At 37.8% G+C, this 18286-nt stretch overlaps 1 protein-coding gene across 2 annotated transcripts in view; it reads left to right on the plus strand.

Moving 5' to 3' along the window:
* PRKD1 (protein kinase D1) overlaps window positions 1-18286 on the plus strand; it is a 291270-nt gene that overhangs the window by 257549 nt on the left and 15435 nt on the right. For both annotated transcript variants that reach the window (XM_055133298.1, XM_012934798.2), the window contains 3 exons: window positions 7126-7287; window positions 7830-7928; window positions 8825-9092. In XM_055133298.1, the coding sequence (XP_054989273.1) occupies window positions 7126-7287; window positions 7830-7928; window positions 8825-9092 (529 nt within the window). The remainder of the gene's footprint in view (window positions 1-7125; window positions 7288-7829; window positions 7929-8824; window positions 9093-18286) is intronic.

Below are 18286 nucleotides of genomic sequence, written 5' to 3' on the forward strand. Positions count from 1 at the left end.
AATGGGTCGTGTTTCAGTCTTGGCTCCTACTGGACATGCTGAGATCATTTTGTTTTATATTATAAATGACATTGCCTTCAAAAACATTCCTCCTTTATGCTGTGATAATTATGTGAATTTAGAGAGTAATTGTCAGCCTATCAGATAATAGAGATGTATGGACAAGAATAAAGTCATCTTGATATTATTAGTGTCTTCCTGACTCAGTATAATTCTTTCATTCAGTATGTAGCATGTTTCTTAATTAACAACATTCCTATTTAAATTCAGGTTCTGTTAATAAAAATGTTATGTGGCATATGTTACTGTTGTAACCATCGAATCATTTTTCTAGAGATCAAAATGAAATAGAGAAGTTATTTGCTACATGTCTAGTCTAAGCAACACAGACTATTGCTAGTGTCCATTTTTCCACAAGCAGTATAATTCTTGACTTGCCTTGCAAGCTGCTAATATTTTTTTTCTGAATTTCTCAGCATATATGTTTTGTTGCAAATATACTCTTACTAAATGTCAGACATGAATTATCTCTTTAATAAAATCATGTAGTTCTTTTTTTATTTATTGTGGGAGGTCTGGACACACCAGCAATGCTCAGGGTTACTCCTGGCTTTGTGCTCAAGGATCACTCCTGGTGGGGCTCACGGAACCATATGCAGTGCTAGGGATCAAAGTGAGGTCAACCATGTGCAAAGCAAATTCTTGAACACACTCCCCTGTGCCCCCTGCAGCTAAGGCTCCTAAAATTATATTTCAAAAAATATTATTGTTCACATACTGAAAATTGAAGGGGTGCAGGGATTCTTCATCTTCTCATCCTTGGGAAGGTCAGTGATAGCCCAAATGCAGTAAGGATGAAGGTAACACTTTTTATTTGCGTATAGCATACTCTCCTTCCCACCTTATTCCTTCCCCTAGGATGCCAGACAGAGGTCCAGTGAATCATTAATGCTGCCTAGAGATGGGAAGCCAGGAACCTGAGGCCATTGTCTGAGGCATGAGCATGTGTGTTTTGTTCTTTCTGCCTTTATCAATTGAGTATCTCAAGACAAAGGTCACGCAGAGACAAGGAGCATCAGTACATAGTGGGGAATTCTCTTCTTATTGGTTTGGATGATTTTATTAGATCTTCAGGATCCCTCATTTATAAATTTTTAGGACCTTCTTGTTAAAACTCAGGGTTCTTTGAGGATCAATTTCTGAGAGCCTTTCATTAAGATGTCTGATCTAACTCATCATGTTCTTTGAGTTTCTGAAATGTGTGTTGATTTACATTAAGATTCTCGCTCTTATAAACCCTATTATTCTCAGGGCTCTAAATTGTTAACACTCATTAAATTGTAGCTTTTATAATTTTTATTGTGTTCAAGGTCTTTTTGGTTATAAGTTCTTCAGACTCTCTACTGAGATTCCTGTGTAATGACAAGTATGCCAATTTCATTGTTGAGTAAACTTTCTTTAAATTTAATTACCCACAGAGTTTGGAATTTAAGAGAAATGCCTGAACTTATTATGTTTATTTGGGCCTTAGCTTTCACAAATCTTTGTATAATCATTTTCTTTCTACATGATTACTTTTTAGCATTTAATTGGGAATTTTTGTTGCTTTTTTGGCTTTTGTGGTTTGGGGCCATACCCTGTGATGCTTTGGGATAACTACTGGCTCTGTTGCTTAGGGATTACTCCTGGCAGCACTAGGGGGACCATATGGGATTCTGGGGTTTGAACTACTGTAGCTGCAGGGAAGGCAAACACCCTATCCACTTTAATATCTCTCTAGCTCTTAATAGAAAATTTCATACTATTTCCCCTTAGTAAAATTTTCAAAGATTTAATTTCGAGGTCCATTAAATAAGTTTTAAAAGACCATGATATGAAGGTGGGCGTAATGATCTTCTCTTTACTCAAACCTGGTAAACTGACAGGAATGAGAGTCAACAATTGTCATAATACTCCAGTTCTCCAAAAAGTATCTCCTGCTCCTTTCTGCAATACTAGGCAGTGGAATATTCGTCCTTATGCATTTCAAACTTAAATTCTGGACCCATCACTTCTAAGCTTTTCCCTCCCTCCCTCGCTCCACCCTCCCTCCCTCCCTCCCTCCCTCCCTTCCTTCCTTCCTTCCTTCCTTCCTCCCTTCCTTCTTTTCAATATTGATAATAAGCTTTTAAACCTTATTAACAGTATCAGATAAATCGATTGTTTGAAATGAAACTAGAAAGATGTCTCCTTGTGAAGATTGTAATGATCCTAAATAACCAATTGAAAGGAAATGATTCGAACTTGCTTTTTCTCACTTCTCATATGTTTGGTAAATAATTATATTGGCGGTAAAGAAAGGAAAATGATCACTTATCATGGCTGAAGATATGGAATAAATTCCCAATTTTAGATTTTTAGTAAAGCAACATTATTAGAATTTTTAAAAAATAAGTATTATGAAATAGTTAACCAAATTTAAAAGATATGAAATAGAATAGATACACACATTCTGATGAAATATTTATCTTTCTATTTAAGTATTTTTATAGAATTTTCTTCTTTTAGTGACTAATTTCCATTAATTACATAAGAATTCTCCAGGCATCTTGAGACAGGAAAATTTTTGTCTTGATCTCCTAATGGTATTTCCTCCCAGATTTCAACACAACATTATATTCACCCCATGGATATGTCATCAATCTGTTATGTGTGAATGGACACTATTCTTTCCTGTATTTGAGCAAATGTTTCATTTCCTGAAAATTAAATTCCTTCAATTCAACAAACAGATGGCCAGATAGTCCTGTAGTAGCTTACTCTGCCACAAACCTTATTGCTCAAATTCCTGAGGTAGACTTGGAGAAGATAGAAAATATTCTTCCTTAATAGCCGTACACTATACTCAATGTTGCAGTTTCTAAACTTTCTATACATTAGCTCAGTTACTTTGGACATTAAAAAGAAAAAATAGATATGGTTTTTCATATTTTAAATCAAAAATGAAAATCATGGTGCTGTGGATATAACTCAAGTGGTACAGCAAATGTGGAATCCCTGAGTTTTATTTCTAGCACTGCCTAGCCTCCTGAGCACTGTCAAGAATACCCAGGATGACCCCTTGGCCTGACATAGGTAATGAGTCTGGTGGACTCTGAGCACTGCATGTCTTGAGATATGTACCAAACATTCAAGGCCTTCAACACTGGGCTGAAAATCACTAAGAGTAACCTCTATTGAAAAATGAAAATTGTGAACAAGTCTCTCGAATCACAATGGTTTCTTTTAGAGTTACTTTTAGGGAATTAAAAAGGTAAAAGTTATGCATAATAATAGCATAATAGCTTGATTTTTGTTCTGTTTTCAGTTTTCCAAGATTATCTTCTCTGAGTTAAAGAAATATTTATCATTAGAGTGTAGAGAAATTTTATACATAATGCATGATTCTTTATATGTTTGCTTTTGTTACGTTAATTAGAAAAATAAACTTGGTCATTTGATTCAATACAAAGAAATAGAGCTCAGATAAGTGTCTGTGATGCCTTCTCTACCTCCATTCAACAGACTTAACATATCGACTAAGTGCACATTAGCTGTGAAGAAAATGTAAAGCTACTGTATTGTTGGAAAGGTTTTTCAGCTCCACTAAATGAATTCTTTAGCAGAATTATGCAGCATAAAGTGCAAGGGTCAAATTCAATGAATGCTTGAGTTTAAACATTTAAAATATTTTCCTACCAGTTGTGTATATATAACCTTCAGCAAAATGGTTTCTTTAAACAAATTTTAAATCTCTATATATAATTAAATGTAATAATTAATAAAAAGAAAAACTCCCTGATTATTTTTATAAAGATGTGATTAGAACACATTTGTAGAGTCATTTAGAGTTTACAGTGAACATTGCATAAAGCAATTTATAGTGAAAAGTATAATCAACCAATTCCATACTTTTTGCTAAAACAGTTTAAGAATCTACCAGTTAGATAATGTATATTTAAGTCCTGTCTTTTGTATAGCTCCAGTCCAAGCTGTTTTCTCTGTAGTTCCAGTCCAGACTAGAATGATAGCATAGCTAGTAGGGCATTTGCCTTGCACACGGCCGATCCGGGTTCCATTCTTCTGTCCCTCTCAGCGAGCCCAGCAAGCTACCGAGTATGCTGCCTGCAGGGCAGAGCCTGGAAAGCTACCTGTGGTGTATTTGATATGCCAAAAATAGTGACAAGAAGTCTCACAATGGAGACATTACTGGTGCCCGCTCAAGCAAATCAATGAACAATGGGACGACAGTGCTACAATGCTTCTGTATAGAGTTTATTTAAGTCATAGATTAGGTATAAAGGAAAAGAAATATATTGAAAGAATTGTACATATATGTAAAAACTTTGATACTAAGAGAATATATGGGGGCATTGAAGATTGGACGCGGCATGTATTTGAATAGTTAGGTAGGAAAGATTCTTGTCCTCTTCTGGCTCTCTTGCTGCCCACTGCGGAGCTTAAGAGAAGGTCAGCAGAAGCAGTGGACTTCGCAGCTACAGAAGCACCTGTTTCTTTCCTGCTCTCTCTTGCCTCCCTTAACTCATCATTCCTTCATTATTGTTATTACAGGGCCTGAGGGTTGCAGACTTGTGCGTGGTGCTCCCACATATTTGGTGATAATATTCTTAAGATCACACACTCACACACTGAGTTGCATAGAGCACAGCAGGAGTGCTGTGGGGTTGGACACATTAGTGTAGGATAATACCAGGGTCCCATCTCACTCATGAAATGCCTCCAGAGAAGATGGTGTGCTTACTAAACTCCTTCCCAGGCCGAGACCACCTCAACTTTTATCTTCTCTCTCTCTCTTTTTTTCTTTTTGTATCTACACACAGAGACCCTCTTGCCTTGCTGCCACATCTGTTAACCTTTTCCTTTATTATTTTCTCTCAGAGTTCCAACCCAGACAATGAGACTGTGACTATTTAAGGAAGTCAGATTCTCCTAGATCAGTGCTATAATGAGGAGAATATAGGGAAATATATAACTAACAATCAAAGAAAAAGGCGCACTTAGTTTATCTCACAGTGGACTTGTCCTGAAAAAAAAAATCCTGTGCATGCAGGACTCATGCCATCCTTAAAGGATAAAAGAGTAGACGTGAAACGCCTGGGTGCCCAGTGCTGGAGATATTGTACAGGAGGGAAGACTCTTGCCTTATAACAAACCAAGTTCAATCCCTGCCACAGATATGGTCCCTAAACTCCGACAAGTGTGATCCCTGAACAGAGCCAGGAGAAAACTCTGAGGACCTCCAGGTGTGCCTCCCTCCCCATTCCCCACCCTACCAAGAAAAAAGAAAACAAAGGAAGAGAAATGGCATCCAAAACAAAGAAACTAAAAGAAATACCAGGGTGCCTAGAGGATGGTGGTCTATCTGTTGGGCCTTATGTATCAGGGAAGTTCATGAAGGAAACAGGGAATAACGGAATAATGAGTCTAGGTGGAGGTTCAGTTTGAGGTGTGCTGTGGTATTCATATCAAACAAACAGATGTTGCCATTAATTAGTCTGTCACCTAAGCCTCTGATAGTCACATATAGGTCAAATCCAACTCATCTAGTCGTATTTACAGGTAGTCAGGATAGGTAGAGTACAAACAGTATGAATTAACATTGAGTCTACTAACTCCATCTATTTCAAGTCAGATCAAGGCAGCTTAAACCTAGAGGGTGTGGGGACCTCAGGAGTAGGGGCATTGGACCAGCTAACTTTGACAGTCTCAGAAGCAATGGAACCAGCCTTGTGGGTGTAAAAGGCTGTTGGCTGTTGAGTGTGAAAGGCTGTTGTACAGGCAATCTCTTGAAGCACATAGAAACCTGCTCTTGTGCGACTACAGAATGTAACCTGCTGTGACACCCAGACATCAAAATAAAAATGACCCATCAGGTATCTGAGGCAAAGAAGACAAACATTGAGAGATAGATAATCATCATGGGAACTGCTGCCAACATTGTCCAGGCTCCAAAATCAGTTGGCACTTGATATTCTCTGCCTGTGGAGTGCAGAGAGCAGCATTGAAGTATAGATTTGCTCTTCTCTTTACCACTAAACATCTGTCCATAGTAAGCTGCTTTAGATTTCAAGTAGTTGATATAGTTGATAAATCAACTGTCATTTTTACATAGTTTGAAATGTAGAGATGTTCTTTCCAAAATAAAAATGAAAATCTAACCACTTTTAAGTTTAAGTGCACATTTAAGTTTATCCCTGGGTTTTTGGGTTTTGTTTTTGATAGTTATTTTTATGTTTAGCGTGACCTTTTCTGTTTCTCATTGAACTATTAGTGAACTTAGTCATTATTTTCCAGTGTTAGAATGTTTTATTATTTTCAAAGTTAGAAAGAAAAGATAACAGATCAAACCATCAAAGACTTTTGTTGATGACCTCAGTCAACAACCAGACATAAGCATCATTGCAAGGGCAACAAAGTGTTGTGCCCTGGACAATGCCGGTTCCCAGATACACATATCAATATATATATATATATATATATATATACATACATATATATCCAAGATACACACACACACAACACGCGCATGCATGCATGCACACACACATGCATATTACTGTCTTTTCATGGCAATCAACAATCCAAACTAGAGCTTCCATAAAAAAATACAACTCCAGTAGCAGAAAAATTTCAAAAGTTGTAACTAATGTGATCCATCAGTGTAGTGAGATATACTGCATGTGCAAATTCCATCTTTTCCACATTAAACCTACCAATTGTGTAGAGATGGTTTGGCATGCTTATTTAAGATATTATGCTTAATATTGGAGATCATCCTAAGAAACTACAGATTTCTCAATATGGTGTTCTAATTAAAACCCAATTAGCAATTCACTGTGCGGGAACCTAAAATTTTAGCATAAAAAATTTAATTTCACTATGCATAGAAAGTAAAGTTGTATTTTTTGGATTCTAAAGGAGACATTAGAATTTTAAAAATATAAGGCAGCACATGTGGAATTTGGAGGTGTTAAAAGTGGGGGTTTTTCCATAGCTTTAAGCTCGAACTGTTCTGTGTAATCAGTGAGCTTGCCAAACAGTATCAAAAAACTCATTTTCTTCAAGTGCTTTATTTATCTTTAATAGAACCTCCATCACCGTGGTGTTGTGAATTTGGAGTGTATGTTTGAGACGCCTGAAAGAGTGTTTGTTGTTATGGAAAAACTCCATGGAGACATGCTGGAGATGATCTTGTCAAGTGAAAAGGGCAGGTTGCCAGAGCACATAACGAAGTTTTTAATTACTCAGGTAAGAAATCAATTAGAATAAGAAAAATAGATAACATTGAATCGCATTACTGCTGTTGAACTACAGCTTTCTAGTTGTTGTGTAACACAATTACAATCTATACTATAAACTACAAAGTCTATACTATACTCAAAAAGGTTGCAGTGCCTTATTGTGTTATCTGATTTCTATCTGTGTTTCCAGAGTTCAGTAAACCAAATGATAATCGATGTGCAGACCCATCTGTTAAAATGTTTGGCTTATGAAATTTTAAAATATACAGTACTGAGTTCTCAAATTCTTTGAGAATATTTGAGTATGGGTATTCTATTATATTATTTTTTCATTCTTTTAGCTACACCTATCTTGGTGGCTGTATGAATGCCATGAATATGCTACTTTTATCATTGAAGTTTCCTTAGAAACCTGTTTTGTTAGTCTCATTTATATCAGCAGCTCCTTGTGAGTCCTACTTGCCCCATTAAATGTATGTTCTGGAATAAATTTTTATATAAATGAACAGATCAAAATTAAGTTATGTTTGATGGTTCTTTTCATTATAGATACTTGTGGCTTTGAGACATCTTCATTTTAAAAACATCGTTCACTGTGACCTCAAACCAGAAAATGTATTACTAGCATCAGCCGATCCTTTCCCTCAGGCAAGTATAAAGATGCTTACAACACAAAAGACCTACCAACAGCCTCATGGGCCCTATGCAAATCATGTCGCCACTTTTACCCCTCCAAACCTTTGTTTCTGATTTTGTCTCTTGGTTTTATACATTGATTGCACCATATACCTACAGAACTTGATCTGTTTTCTCACTTCCTCCTATCTCCGTGATAACTCCTTATGCCTACCCATATTGCTTTTTGGCTTCTCTTAAGTGCAGATCCTAAAGAACTGACAGCCTTAGGCCTGTTTGAAAGCACTAACCTGAGTTCCAGAGATGGTACCCGCCAAGTTGGGAGAGTCATTTAAGTTTCTTATTCCCAGGAACAAAGGGAAAATTGTCCTTCTTTTTCTCAATTCTATCCTCAATTGAGAGGGCAGAAGACAACTGATTTCCTCCCAGTTGGCCTCATCAAGATGACTATCATTCCTTGCTTTCCTTACATTATTTTGCTCTTGCCAAGGAGTTAATTTTGAAGATCCTCACAGTTAATTTTGAGGAGTTTTGTGAATGACATGACTTGTCCCTATGTTTATCTTCCAGTCTTGAGTTTTTGTAGTTAGTCTGTCACTTCCCTCATCATGGTGTTTCTTTAACTTCTAAAACAACATCCCCACTTCTGAGCATACATATGTTCACATTTATCTCAATTTCTGGGTGGGGAAAAAAGGAAAAATGTTTAGCTATTTTATTTATAAATAAAAACATATTTGGTATTGAGAACTACTCCATTGTCTTCAAATACATGCAGTGGAGAGTAGCTATTCTGTGGAGAAATCATCCAATACATGTTAAATTATTATATATGTGCAAGTCTTTGGCTTACCTGGGTCAGAACTCAGATGAATTTTACCAGGTCTTTAAACCATTATTGTCAACAGGTGAAGCTTTGTGATTTTGGTTTTGCTCGGATCATTGGGGAGAAGTCTTTCCGGAGGTCGGTGGTGGGTACCCCAGCTTACCTGGCTCCTGAAGTTTTGAGGAACAAGGGCTATAACCGCTCACTAGACATGTGGTCTGTTGGGGTCATCATCTATGTCAGTCTAAGTGGAACATTTCCGTTTAATGAAGATGAAGACATACATGACCAAATCCAGAATGCAGCTTTCATGTACCCACCAAATCCTTGGAAGGAAATCTCACATGAAGGTAATATCTTTTATTCCAAAAATAATAGTGGTTTGCACCTTAAGTGTTGGCATTAATTCAGTTGTGAATTATTAAATTGAGATATGTTCATTGCAAAGTACCCACTAGAATAGGACATAAGTGGGTTAAAAAGTAAAGAAAATGTATGGGCTGGAGAGATAATAAAAGAAGGTAAGTCACTTTCCTTACATGCAACTGACCCAGGTTCAATCTCTGGCACCCCACATTGCCCCCAAACTTGCCATATATGAACCTCCATACACAACAAAATAAGCGGACATGAAACTATAGAAAATGGAACCTTAAAATGGCTTAATAAGAGGTAAATTTTATTTAGGTAAATAATAATAAAACAGATAAACAATATATATTAAAAGGTGAATGCAACCAGAAGAAATTTAATATTCTGGATTGGGGTGGGAAGAAAATATGGGAACATTGGTGAAGGTAAGTTGACACTGTTAATGAGATTGGGATTGAAATATTATATTCCTAAAACTCAACTATCAATAACTTTATAAATCAGTCCTTTTGTTTAACAAGAAATCAGATGAGCTCTTCAGTGGGTTCATTTTGGAGTTCAATATACTTAATTCTCACTCCCCAAAACCATAACATTGGGGAGCTGGAGTGATTATACTGTGAGTAGGGTACTTGCCATGCATACAAATAAGTGAAGATCAATCCCTATCAACCATCTATTCCCTCAAATATGCCAGGAATGATCTCAGAGCATAAGTAAGCTCTGAACATAACTACGTGTGACACCTCCTCAAACAAAACTTATAACATCACTGATAGTAACAAACAAATACATCATATAAAACAAAAATTAACTTTTAGACCATGTGGCCAATTAGGGGAGTTGCCAAAAGGGAAAAGTAAGGCAATAATGTAAAGAACCAGTTATAGACTGATAGAGTTCATCGTTATTAAATTGGATGTTAGTGGTTAATTTACTGTGGTATAAACACACTTTGCTTTATAATGATGTTTACATGAGCTCTTTACAAATCTTTTGTTGTTTGTTTTGTTTTTGCTTGAGGGCCACACGCAGCAGTGCTCAGTATTTCACATGACACAGTCCTCAGAGGTCCTTTCCTGGGGTGCTAAGGAGAATGTGGAAGGATCTAACCTGGGCCCCCTACACTCAGAGCATGTGCACCTACTCTTTGAGTATAGGGTTAAGTTTTTAGGCTATTATTCATATTAAATGGCAAAAGCTGTTTGGAATACTTAAGAGTAACTAAAGGCAGTAACCTGTAATATTATTTAATCAGTCATAGCTATAAGGAAAGGACTCTTTGAGTTGCAAAAGAACTATCATGTACCCAAAGAACTAATGGAATAATAGAATATTTAGGATATTTTAATAGAAGTAAAATGTGAAGTATACATAATTTTCCCAAGAGACAGAAAAGGAAATTCTCAGATGATCTTGTGATCAGTATCCTTAGTAGAAAATATCACATCTAAAAATGAGTAACCATTATGTTTGATACCTCTAATCTGAAAATTCAGTAAAATAACTTGATAGTTACTGCAGTATAAACCTGGAATATATGTTATACCAGTCAAATATATCCCTGCTATGCAGAATTAGCTCATTGGAAAAATCTCTTTTAGTTTTAAACTTTCTTTTTGCAATAATGGGATACATTTCTTTAAGTAGTAGAACAAAATGATATCACTTTCTTATATTACAGAAATGTAGTTATATTAGTATATCAACATAGTCTAAGCCAGAAATGAATAGCTGTAGAGTTGAATATATAATTCTCACTGGTAATGGAAAAAAAGAGGAATAGATACCAGTGGGTTAAGAAACTTGCTGCAGGGCTGGAGCTATAGCACAGCGGGTAGGGCATTTGCCTTGCACGCGGCTGACCCGGGTTCAATTCCCAGCATCCCATATTGTCCCCCGAGCACCACCAGGAATAATTCCTGAGTGCAGAGCCAGTAATAACCCCAGTGCATCACCAGGTGTGATCCAAAAAGCAAAAAAAATAAAAAATAAAAAAATAAAGAAAAAATAAAGAAAAGAAACTTGCTGGGAAGTCACTGTGAACATACATTGTCAATACCAGATAGAAGACCAGACATAACAGTGCTTAAATGAACTTGAAAGTTGAAGTACTTTTATGAATTTGTAAAAATGCTCATTTACTTTCTTGAATTGTTAGCTATAGGCATAAAATTCAGAAGATTTTGGACCTGACTAGTCAAAATTGATCAATTTGGATTTGACTAGTCAATTTGAACTTAACTAGTCAAAATTGCACTATAGTCACTAAAAATTGTAAAAGAACAGATGCAGCATCATAGAAAAAATATTCACTATATCACTGTATCACTGTTACCTCATTATTCATTGGGCAGATGCCAGTAACGTCTCCATTGGTCCTAGCCCTGAGATTTTAGCAGCCTCCCCTTACTCGTTTTTCCCAATGATTGGAGGCACTTTTCAAAGTCAAGGGAATAGGACCTGTTGTTGTTACTGTATTTGGCATATCAGATATGCCACGGGGAGCTTACCTGGCTCTTCCGTGCAAGAAAAAAAATACATATTTTTATAATATTTTATAAAATATTTATGATATTTTTCCAAGAAAAACATATTACATAGAATAGTTAATAGGCAATTATATTTGACTAGAAGTACACATTTTACTTAGTTATTGGTATGTCTAAGCACTAAAATTTTCTGTCCCTCAGATATAGGTTAAATCCAGCTCAGAAAGAAATTTATCTTTCTAAAATGACACAAGTTCAGCTTGAGAATTAAATTAGCTCTCTCCTCAGTACCTTCCTCTGATCCAACTAAGCCTTTGAGACACAGACATTATGCTGTTCATTAACCAATGGATGGTAAATGAGTCATCTGATTGCCAGTATGTCATAATAATATCAGCTAAAACATTATAAAAGTAGTTATTGGGCCAAGTTCTATTTTGTTCTTTTGCTGAGAAAAAAATATTAGATATTATAACAGGGAGTAGCGGTACCAAATAATTTTTGGTTTGGGGACACACCTAGCAATGCTCATGGGTTACTCCTGGCTCTGTGCTGAGGAAATACTCCTGTCAGTACTTAGTGAAACATATGGGATTCCAGGGATGGAATCTCAGTTGGCTGCATGCAAGGCAACTGCTGTACCTGCTGTATTATCTCTCATGCCCCAGGTACCAAATAATTTTTAGCATATAGTATCTGATGACTATGCAAGAAAAGTAGTATAGGCAAAAGGTGATCACAACATTGTATAGTAAATTTTGAGTCTCATGATATTAAACCATGCCAGAACTATGAAGAAGCCAGAATCTAGAGATAGGAAAATAAATTTTAGGTAACATACTTATTCTGTAGTCAAAGATCAGTATCAGTAGTCAAGCAGATTGAGATAATGCCCTATCTACCACTCTAATGAGCCATCGTCTGCCTTCTTTGCAACTCACTGAAACAGAGCATGATTTCTGAGCATATGAGGTTTTAAGAAGGGCTAAATGAAAGGATGTGAAAGTTGTCTATAAAGAGAGATATAAAGTAAGCCAAGGATTTTGATTCTAAAGAAAAATTGCGGAACATTAAGTTAAGCAAATGCTCGGGCTTAAAACAATACTTTGAGAAATTATATACAAACTGCTAGGCATATTCCCTAATTGTTCTTCACACATGTTATTGCTTGATTTTGTTTTTTGGACATAAAAATCTGAAAGTCGTAAGGTCCTTGTAGCATACATCAATTACAAATATTTTATCATGTATCTTTTCATGTATTTTTCTGTTATTGTAGACTCACACTTATAAAACATGAGAATGTGTAGTAGGGCTGCTTTGGACATAATAGTACTATTTAATTTTCACAATAATTCTCTGACTGTCATCCCGTTGCTCATCAGTTTGTTCAAGCGGGCACCAGTAACGTCTCTCATTGAGAGACTTATTGTTACTGTTTTTGGCATATCCAATATGCCACAGGTAGCTTACCAGGCTCTGCCATGCGGGTGCGATACTCTCTGTAGCTTGCCGGGCTCTCCGAGAGGGGCGGAAGAATCAAACACGGGTCGGCCACGTGAAAAGCAAATGCCCTACCACTGTGCTATTGCTCCAGCCCGTAATTCTCTGACAAATAATTCAATTTAGTCTCTGTAGTAGATAAAGCAGAGCACTGGTTAAGCAACTTGCCTGAGGTCACACTGTTGTAGGGTTTTCCAGTTGGATCACTAATTTGTCTTCTTTTCATTTAGCATACATTGTTGTATAGTAAATAGTGCTTATTTCTTATGGTTTGATATTAAGAAACATAAGACAAACATGGAGCTGTTTGTGCTATAATAAAATGATTTGAGTACTGATATGGAGTACTTAAATATGCATATTAATTATTATGCGTATTAATTATTGCATATTATATGCATAATAATTAAGATATGCATATTAATTATTAGCTACTGAATTGATCAGGACCCATGTACAAAAATAGAATCTCTAAGATTCTTTTAGACGAAACTTTGCATTGACTCATCACTGTATCACTGTCATCCCATTGTTCATCGATTTACTCGAGCGGGCCCCAGTAACGTCTCTATTCCTCTCAGCCCTGAGATTTTAGCAGCTTCTACTTACTCGTCCTTCCCAATTATTGGAGGCTCTTTCAGGGTCAGGGGAATGAGACCTATCTACTGTTTTTGGCATGTCGAATACGCCATGGGTAGCTTGCCAGGCTCTGCCCCTGCAGGCAGGATACTCTCGGTAGCTTGCTAGGCTCTTCGAGAGGTATGTATATACTATCATCCTGCTGATCAATGATTTGCTTGAGCAGGCCCAGTAAATGAATGAAAGGCTCCATTCATCCTAGCCTTGAGATTTTAGCAGCCTCTCTTTACTCTTCACTCCCAACTGTGCCACATTAGAGGCTCTTCAGGGTCAGGGGAATGAGACCCATCATTGTTACTGTATTTGGCATATGAATACACCACAGGAAGCTTGCCAGGCTCTTCTCTGCGGGCAGTAAACTCTCGGTAGCTTGCCAGGTTCTCCAAGAGGGAGAACTAGGCTATCAGATGTCTCACATTGTGGCCACGCGTTTTCCCCGAGCTTGCTTTTATTCTCTGAATGTTGGCCATTGGTGGGATTACATAGGATTACATGGGGCAGTTTCTGGGTGTGTCTGCCTAGCTACTGGAAAATGGGGAATCTAGGTGGAAGAGGCCCAGTCCTGATCCGAGCAGCCTTGGAGATCTTGGCCCCAAGTCCTTTACACCTGGGTTCCTCTGCCGGTTCCTTCATGCGTGAGGCTCGTCCGAACTGAGTTGACTCATTGCATTGACTCATACAACTGAGAATTCCAAACGGAAAGCCTCAGCTGGATCGTACATTTCATTCAACATATATCTCCATTTTTCTGCCCAAGTCTTCTTTACAGTGGCTTCCTTCTCCGTTTGATTCTTGATAAGGTACAAAATGATGGATTCTTCAGCTGTTACATGCTACTCTTTGTAAGAGATTTCAGAATGGAAAAACAGTTCCCTCTTAGTAGTTATAGAGGCTCTGAAAAGAGCACTGATTGGGCCAGAATCTTAGTATAGTACATAGAGTATTTGCCTTGCATGCCAGGTTTGATCCCTGGCATTCTATAGGATCCTTGAGCCCATCATGAACGATTCCTAATTGCATGATCCAGGAATAACCCCTGAGCATCACCAGGTGTGGTTCAAACACGAAAAAACCAAAAAAAGGCACTAACTGACTGCACTTAAATCCCAAATTTCCTGGGAGCAATGACACATGTTCCTTGGGTGCCATATAGGCCATACAGATAGTTGAATTCCCTGCATGTTGGGGAGAAGTCCCTTCAGTGAAAAGATACTAAGTTAAAAATGAATATATAGAAGCATTCAAAGATGTCAAAAATTAAGAGATTTGGAAACTGGGAGAACATTTGAATAAAGCTTAGAAAATAGTCCTGGGTAATATGAGATTAAAAAACTAATTTTGCAAGAGAGAATAATAGATAATTCTGCTACAAAATTATAGTGTAGCCAAGCATTATTTTAAATGCATTATATAGGTAAACTCTTCTAATCACCTCTAACTTTTGCATAGAAGTAATTATATTTCTGTTTTTAAGAGGAGCCAATACAAGCACAGAGTAACTTTCCTGATTGGAATCAGAGTGCAAATGTTCATAGCTTATCTTCAAATTACATGCTCTCATTCACTACAATGTGTATAGCTTTAACAAATCCTAATGGATTTAGTCATACTAAATTAATTAACATCATGTTTAATATACTTCCACTATCCTATAGCTGCTAGCAAAATTTTTAATATTGTTTTAAAATACTGGGAAATAAGATCATGTTAAGATAAGCTGATTTGCAAGTTTTCCACTTAAGACTCTTGGTGATCTCATCCAAATTACTTATTTTCTTAGGTTTCAATGTTTAAATGATAGTGATTCCAATTCCTCTCTCATTGGGTTGCTTTAGGTACTAAATAAGAATGTAGTGGGCAGTATTTAGCACAGTGCTTGGCATAACTAAATTAACTTAAATATATCAAATGTTTCCTGTTTTCCAATCACATATCAATCTGTATATATCTTATATATACATATTCAGTACTCAGTGTTACAATCATATATATAATTAAATACATTATGTAGCTATGCATATATAATTTAATAGCAATCCATGTGTGCAATTAAATGCTTGTAAAAGAATCATACAGTTACAAGTAATCACACAACAGGAGATGCCACCAGTGTTTTTTTGTGGTGGGCTATGCCATCATCCCTGGACGCACTTGAAAGATGGAAGGAGGGTGTGGTTTCAGACTCAGGCGCAGTGGGGGCACATTTCGTTTATTTGTTTGAAGGTATGTTTTGGGGAGATGCTGAGTAATTTTGTTCCTGAAAAGAGAATGGTGGGAATGGGCGTTTGGGAGCATCTACTCTAGAGCCTCACAGGAAAGAGAGCTAGGGACTGAAATAGTTGATTTTCAGACAGATTTGTGGACTCCACCTAGTTTTGTTTCATCATTAGTAAGTATCTGGGTGGCCATTTGTCATCCCGTTTAAATATTACTTCCTGTCAGTAATAAGACATGGCCTTTCTCTCACCTGCATATGGTGCTGTACCACTGCAGCTTATTAGTTTTATATTAAGTTAAGCACAGTTACAGCACATCCATTCTGTATGGCCTTTCTCAGTTCCCTGAAAGAGATTGTGTTCTGTTTCATTACTGTTTTTAAAAGCACATTCTAGAGGCCCTAGAGATAGAACAGGTGTTAGGAGCTTGCCTTGCACATTTTCAGCCCTGGGAAGGCAATATATACCTGAGTCTCACGAGGAGGTATCCCTGAGCACAGAGCCGGCATAAACCCTGAACACAGCTAGGCAAGGCTGATAAAATTGGTGGAGAAAAAAGGATAGTGTAGGACTCGCATGCAATTCTAGTGGTACAGCACTGTATGCTCCTCCCCCGGTACTGCTGGGTGTGGCTCCCACAGTTTTTTTAATGGAGATTCCCATTCAAAAAGGCAGGACACTCCTATAGCCTCTCCATGCTGGGACTGTCAGGAAGTTCTGAATGTTCCGTTGATGCTTGCTCTAGGGCTGTGCTCAGCTCACTGAAAAATCTGACAACTTAGAGGACTCAAAAGAGTTTTAACTATGTTCATATTCAAATTTAGATCAATTATAAAATCCCCTTCTTGTTCCTAAAGTTTTATTGTGCTCGGAGCTTACTCCCGACTCTGTGCTCAGGGGACCATATGTAGTGCTATGAATCAGCCCAGGTTGGCCATGTGCAAGACAAGTACCCTACTGTAAAAAACTAAAGCTCGCCGAGGGGTGCGAGCACTCGCGGGCTCTCCGGGCGGCTCTGTCTCACCGCCCGAGTTCGGTGCCCCGGAACCGCTGTGTGTGCCGTTGGTCAAGGGCAGGCGACGGAAGAAGGGCAGACTGGTTGCTCGATCAGTTTATTTCGTTCTCTCTCTCTCTGCTTCTCTCCTGCTCTCAGTCTCTCTCTGGATCTGTGGATCTGGCCCTGTGGATCTGGCCCCCCAACCCACTCTTACAGCCTAGTTAAATCTCCACAGCATGAGGGGGTTGGGGCGTACACATAGGTGTGGTCACCATCAATAGGGTAAGGTTCCTTTCCTTCCCTTAGGGGATGCTTCTCCTAGGACTTAATTCTCTTTCAGCAGGAGGATCCACCCAAGGGCGGAGTCCCATGAGTGTGTTTCTCTTCTCCTCATCCAGCAAACATATAAGAATTCATAATATTACTCATTTTGTATGGACACAATAAGAGATGCATTAAAGCTTACGGAATTGCTCTCCTGGGGCCATCTCAATCTCAGACTACAGTGCTCAGGCCAGATCAGTCTTTCCTATCCCTAGCAGGGTCCTAGTCTCGTCATTACTTTTGAATCATGACAGTATTTGTCTATGATTAAGTTCTTAACTTATAGTTAAGAATTAGGCACTTTGGCCAGGCCCATCTCGATGCCAGGGTAGCACATAACTCACCACTTGCCCTGGATCCTTCCTGTCCCTCATTGGGACCCTGTTTTTGGGGTGCTAGGAACTGAGGGCAACTGAGGCTTAAGTGGAGAAAGCAGATGCCCAGGAGGGAATAATATTCAAGGCCAATTAAATCCCAAGTTACAGAAACATGATATTGCCTTCTCGTGTCCATACAAAAAGGACATTGCTTTAAAGTAAATTATTCAAAAGGCACAAGAAGAGGAGAAAGGCAATATTAACTTATATAATATAAATTCAGTATCCTAGGAAGGTCTGACCTTATAAATTAGCAGAGTCAGATTAAGGGAAAGCCGCGGATTAACTCTTTTGGGGAAGAGAGCATGGAGAAGTGATTATAGCTAAACAAAGGGATGGGAGAGATTCGGGAACACCTTGATGGGTGTGCCTGGGGTAAGCCTAAACTCCGGGGAAAACCGGGACAAGCTACTTGTGGCAAGGAGGGAAAGGACAAAGTAATGTCATCCTACACCCTACCAGCTGTAATATCTCTCAGAGCCCTCATTTTTAAAAATATTAATTGCGTATACTGATATTTAATATTAGTACATGCAGTTTGCTGCAAATGTCAAACTCATTTCACTATAGATTACCCTGAAAATGGTGATTTTAGGAAAAGAATCACAACCTTCTTATTTCAAG

The sequence above is a fragment of the Sorex araneus genome, chromosome 3 (genome assembly GCF_027595985.1).
Source record: "Sorex araneus isolate mSorAra2 chromosome 3, mSorAra2.pri, whole genome shotgun sequence".
Classification (NCBI taxonomy): domain Eukaryota; kingdom Metazoa; phylum Chordata; class Mammalia; order Eulipotyphla; family Soricidae; genus Sorex; species Sorex araneus.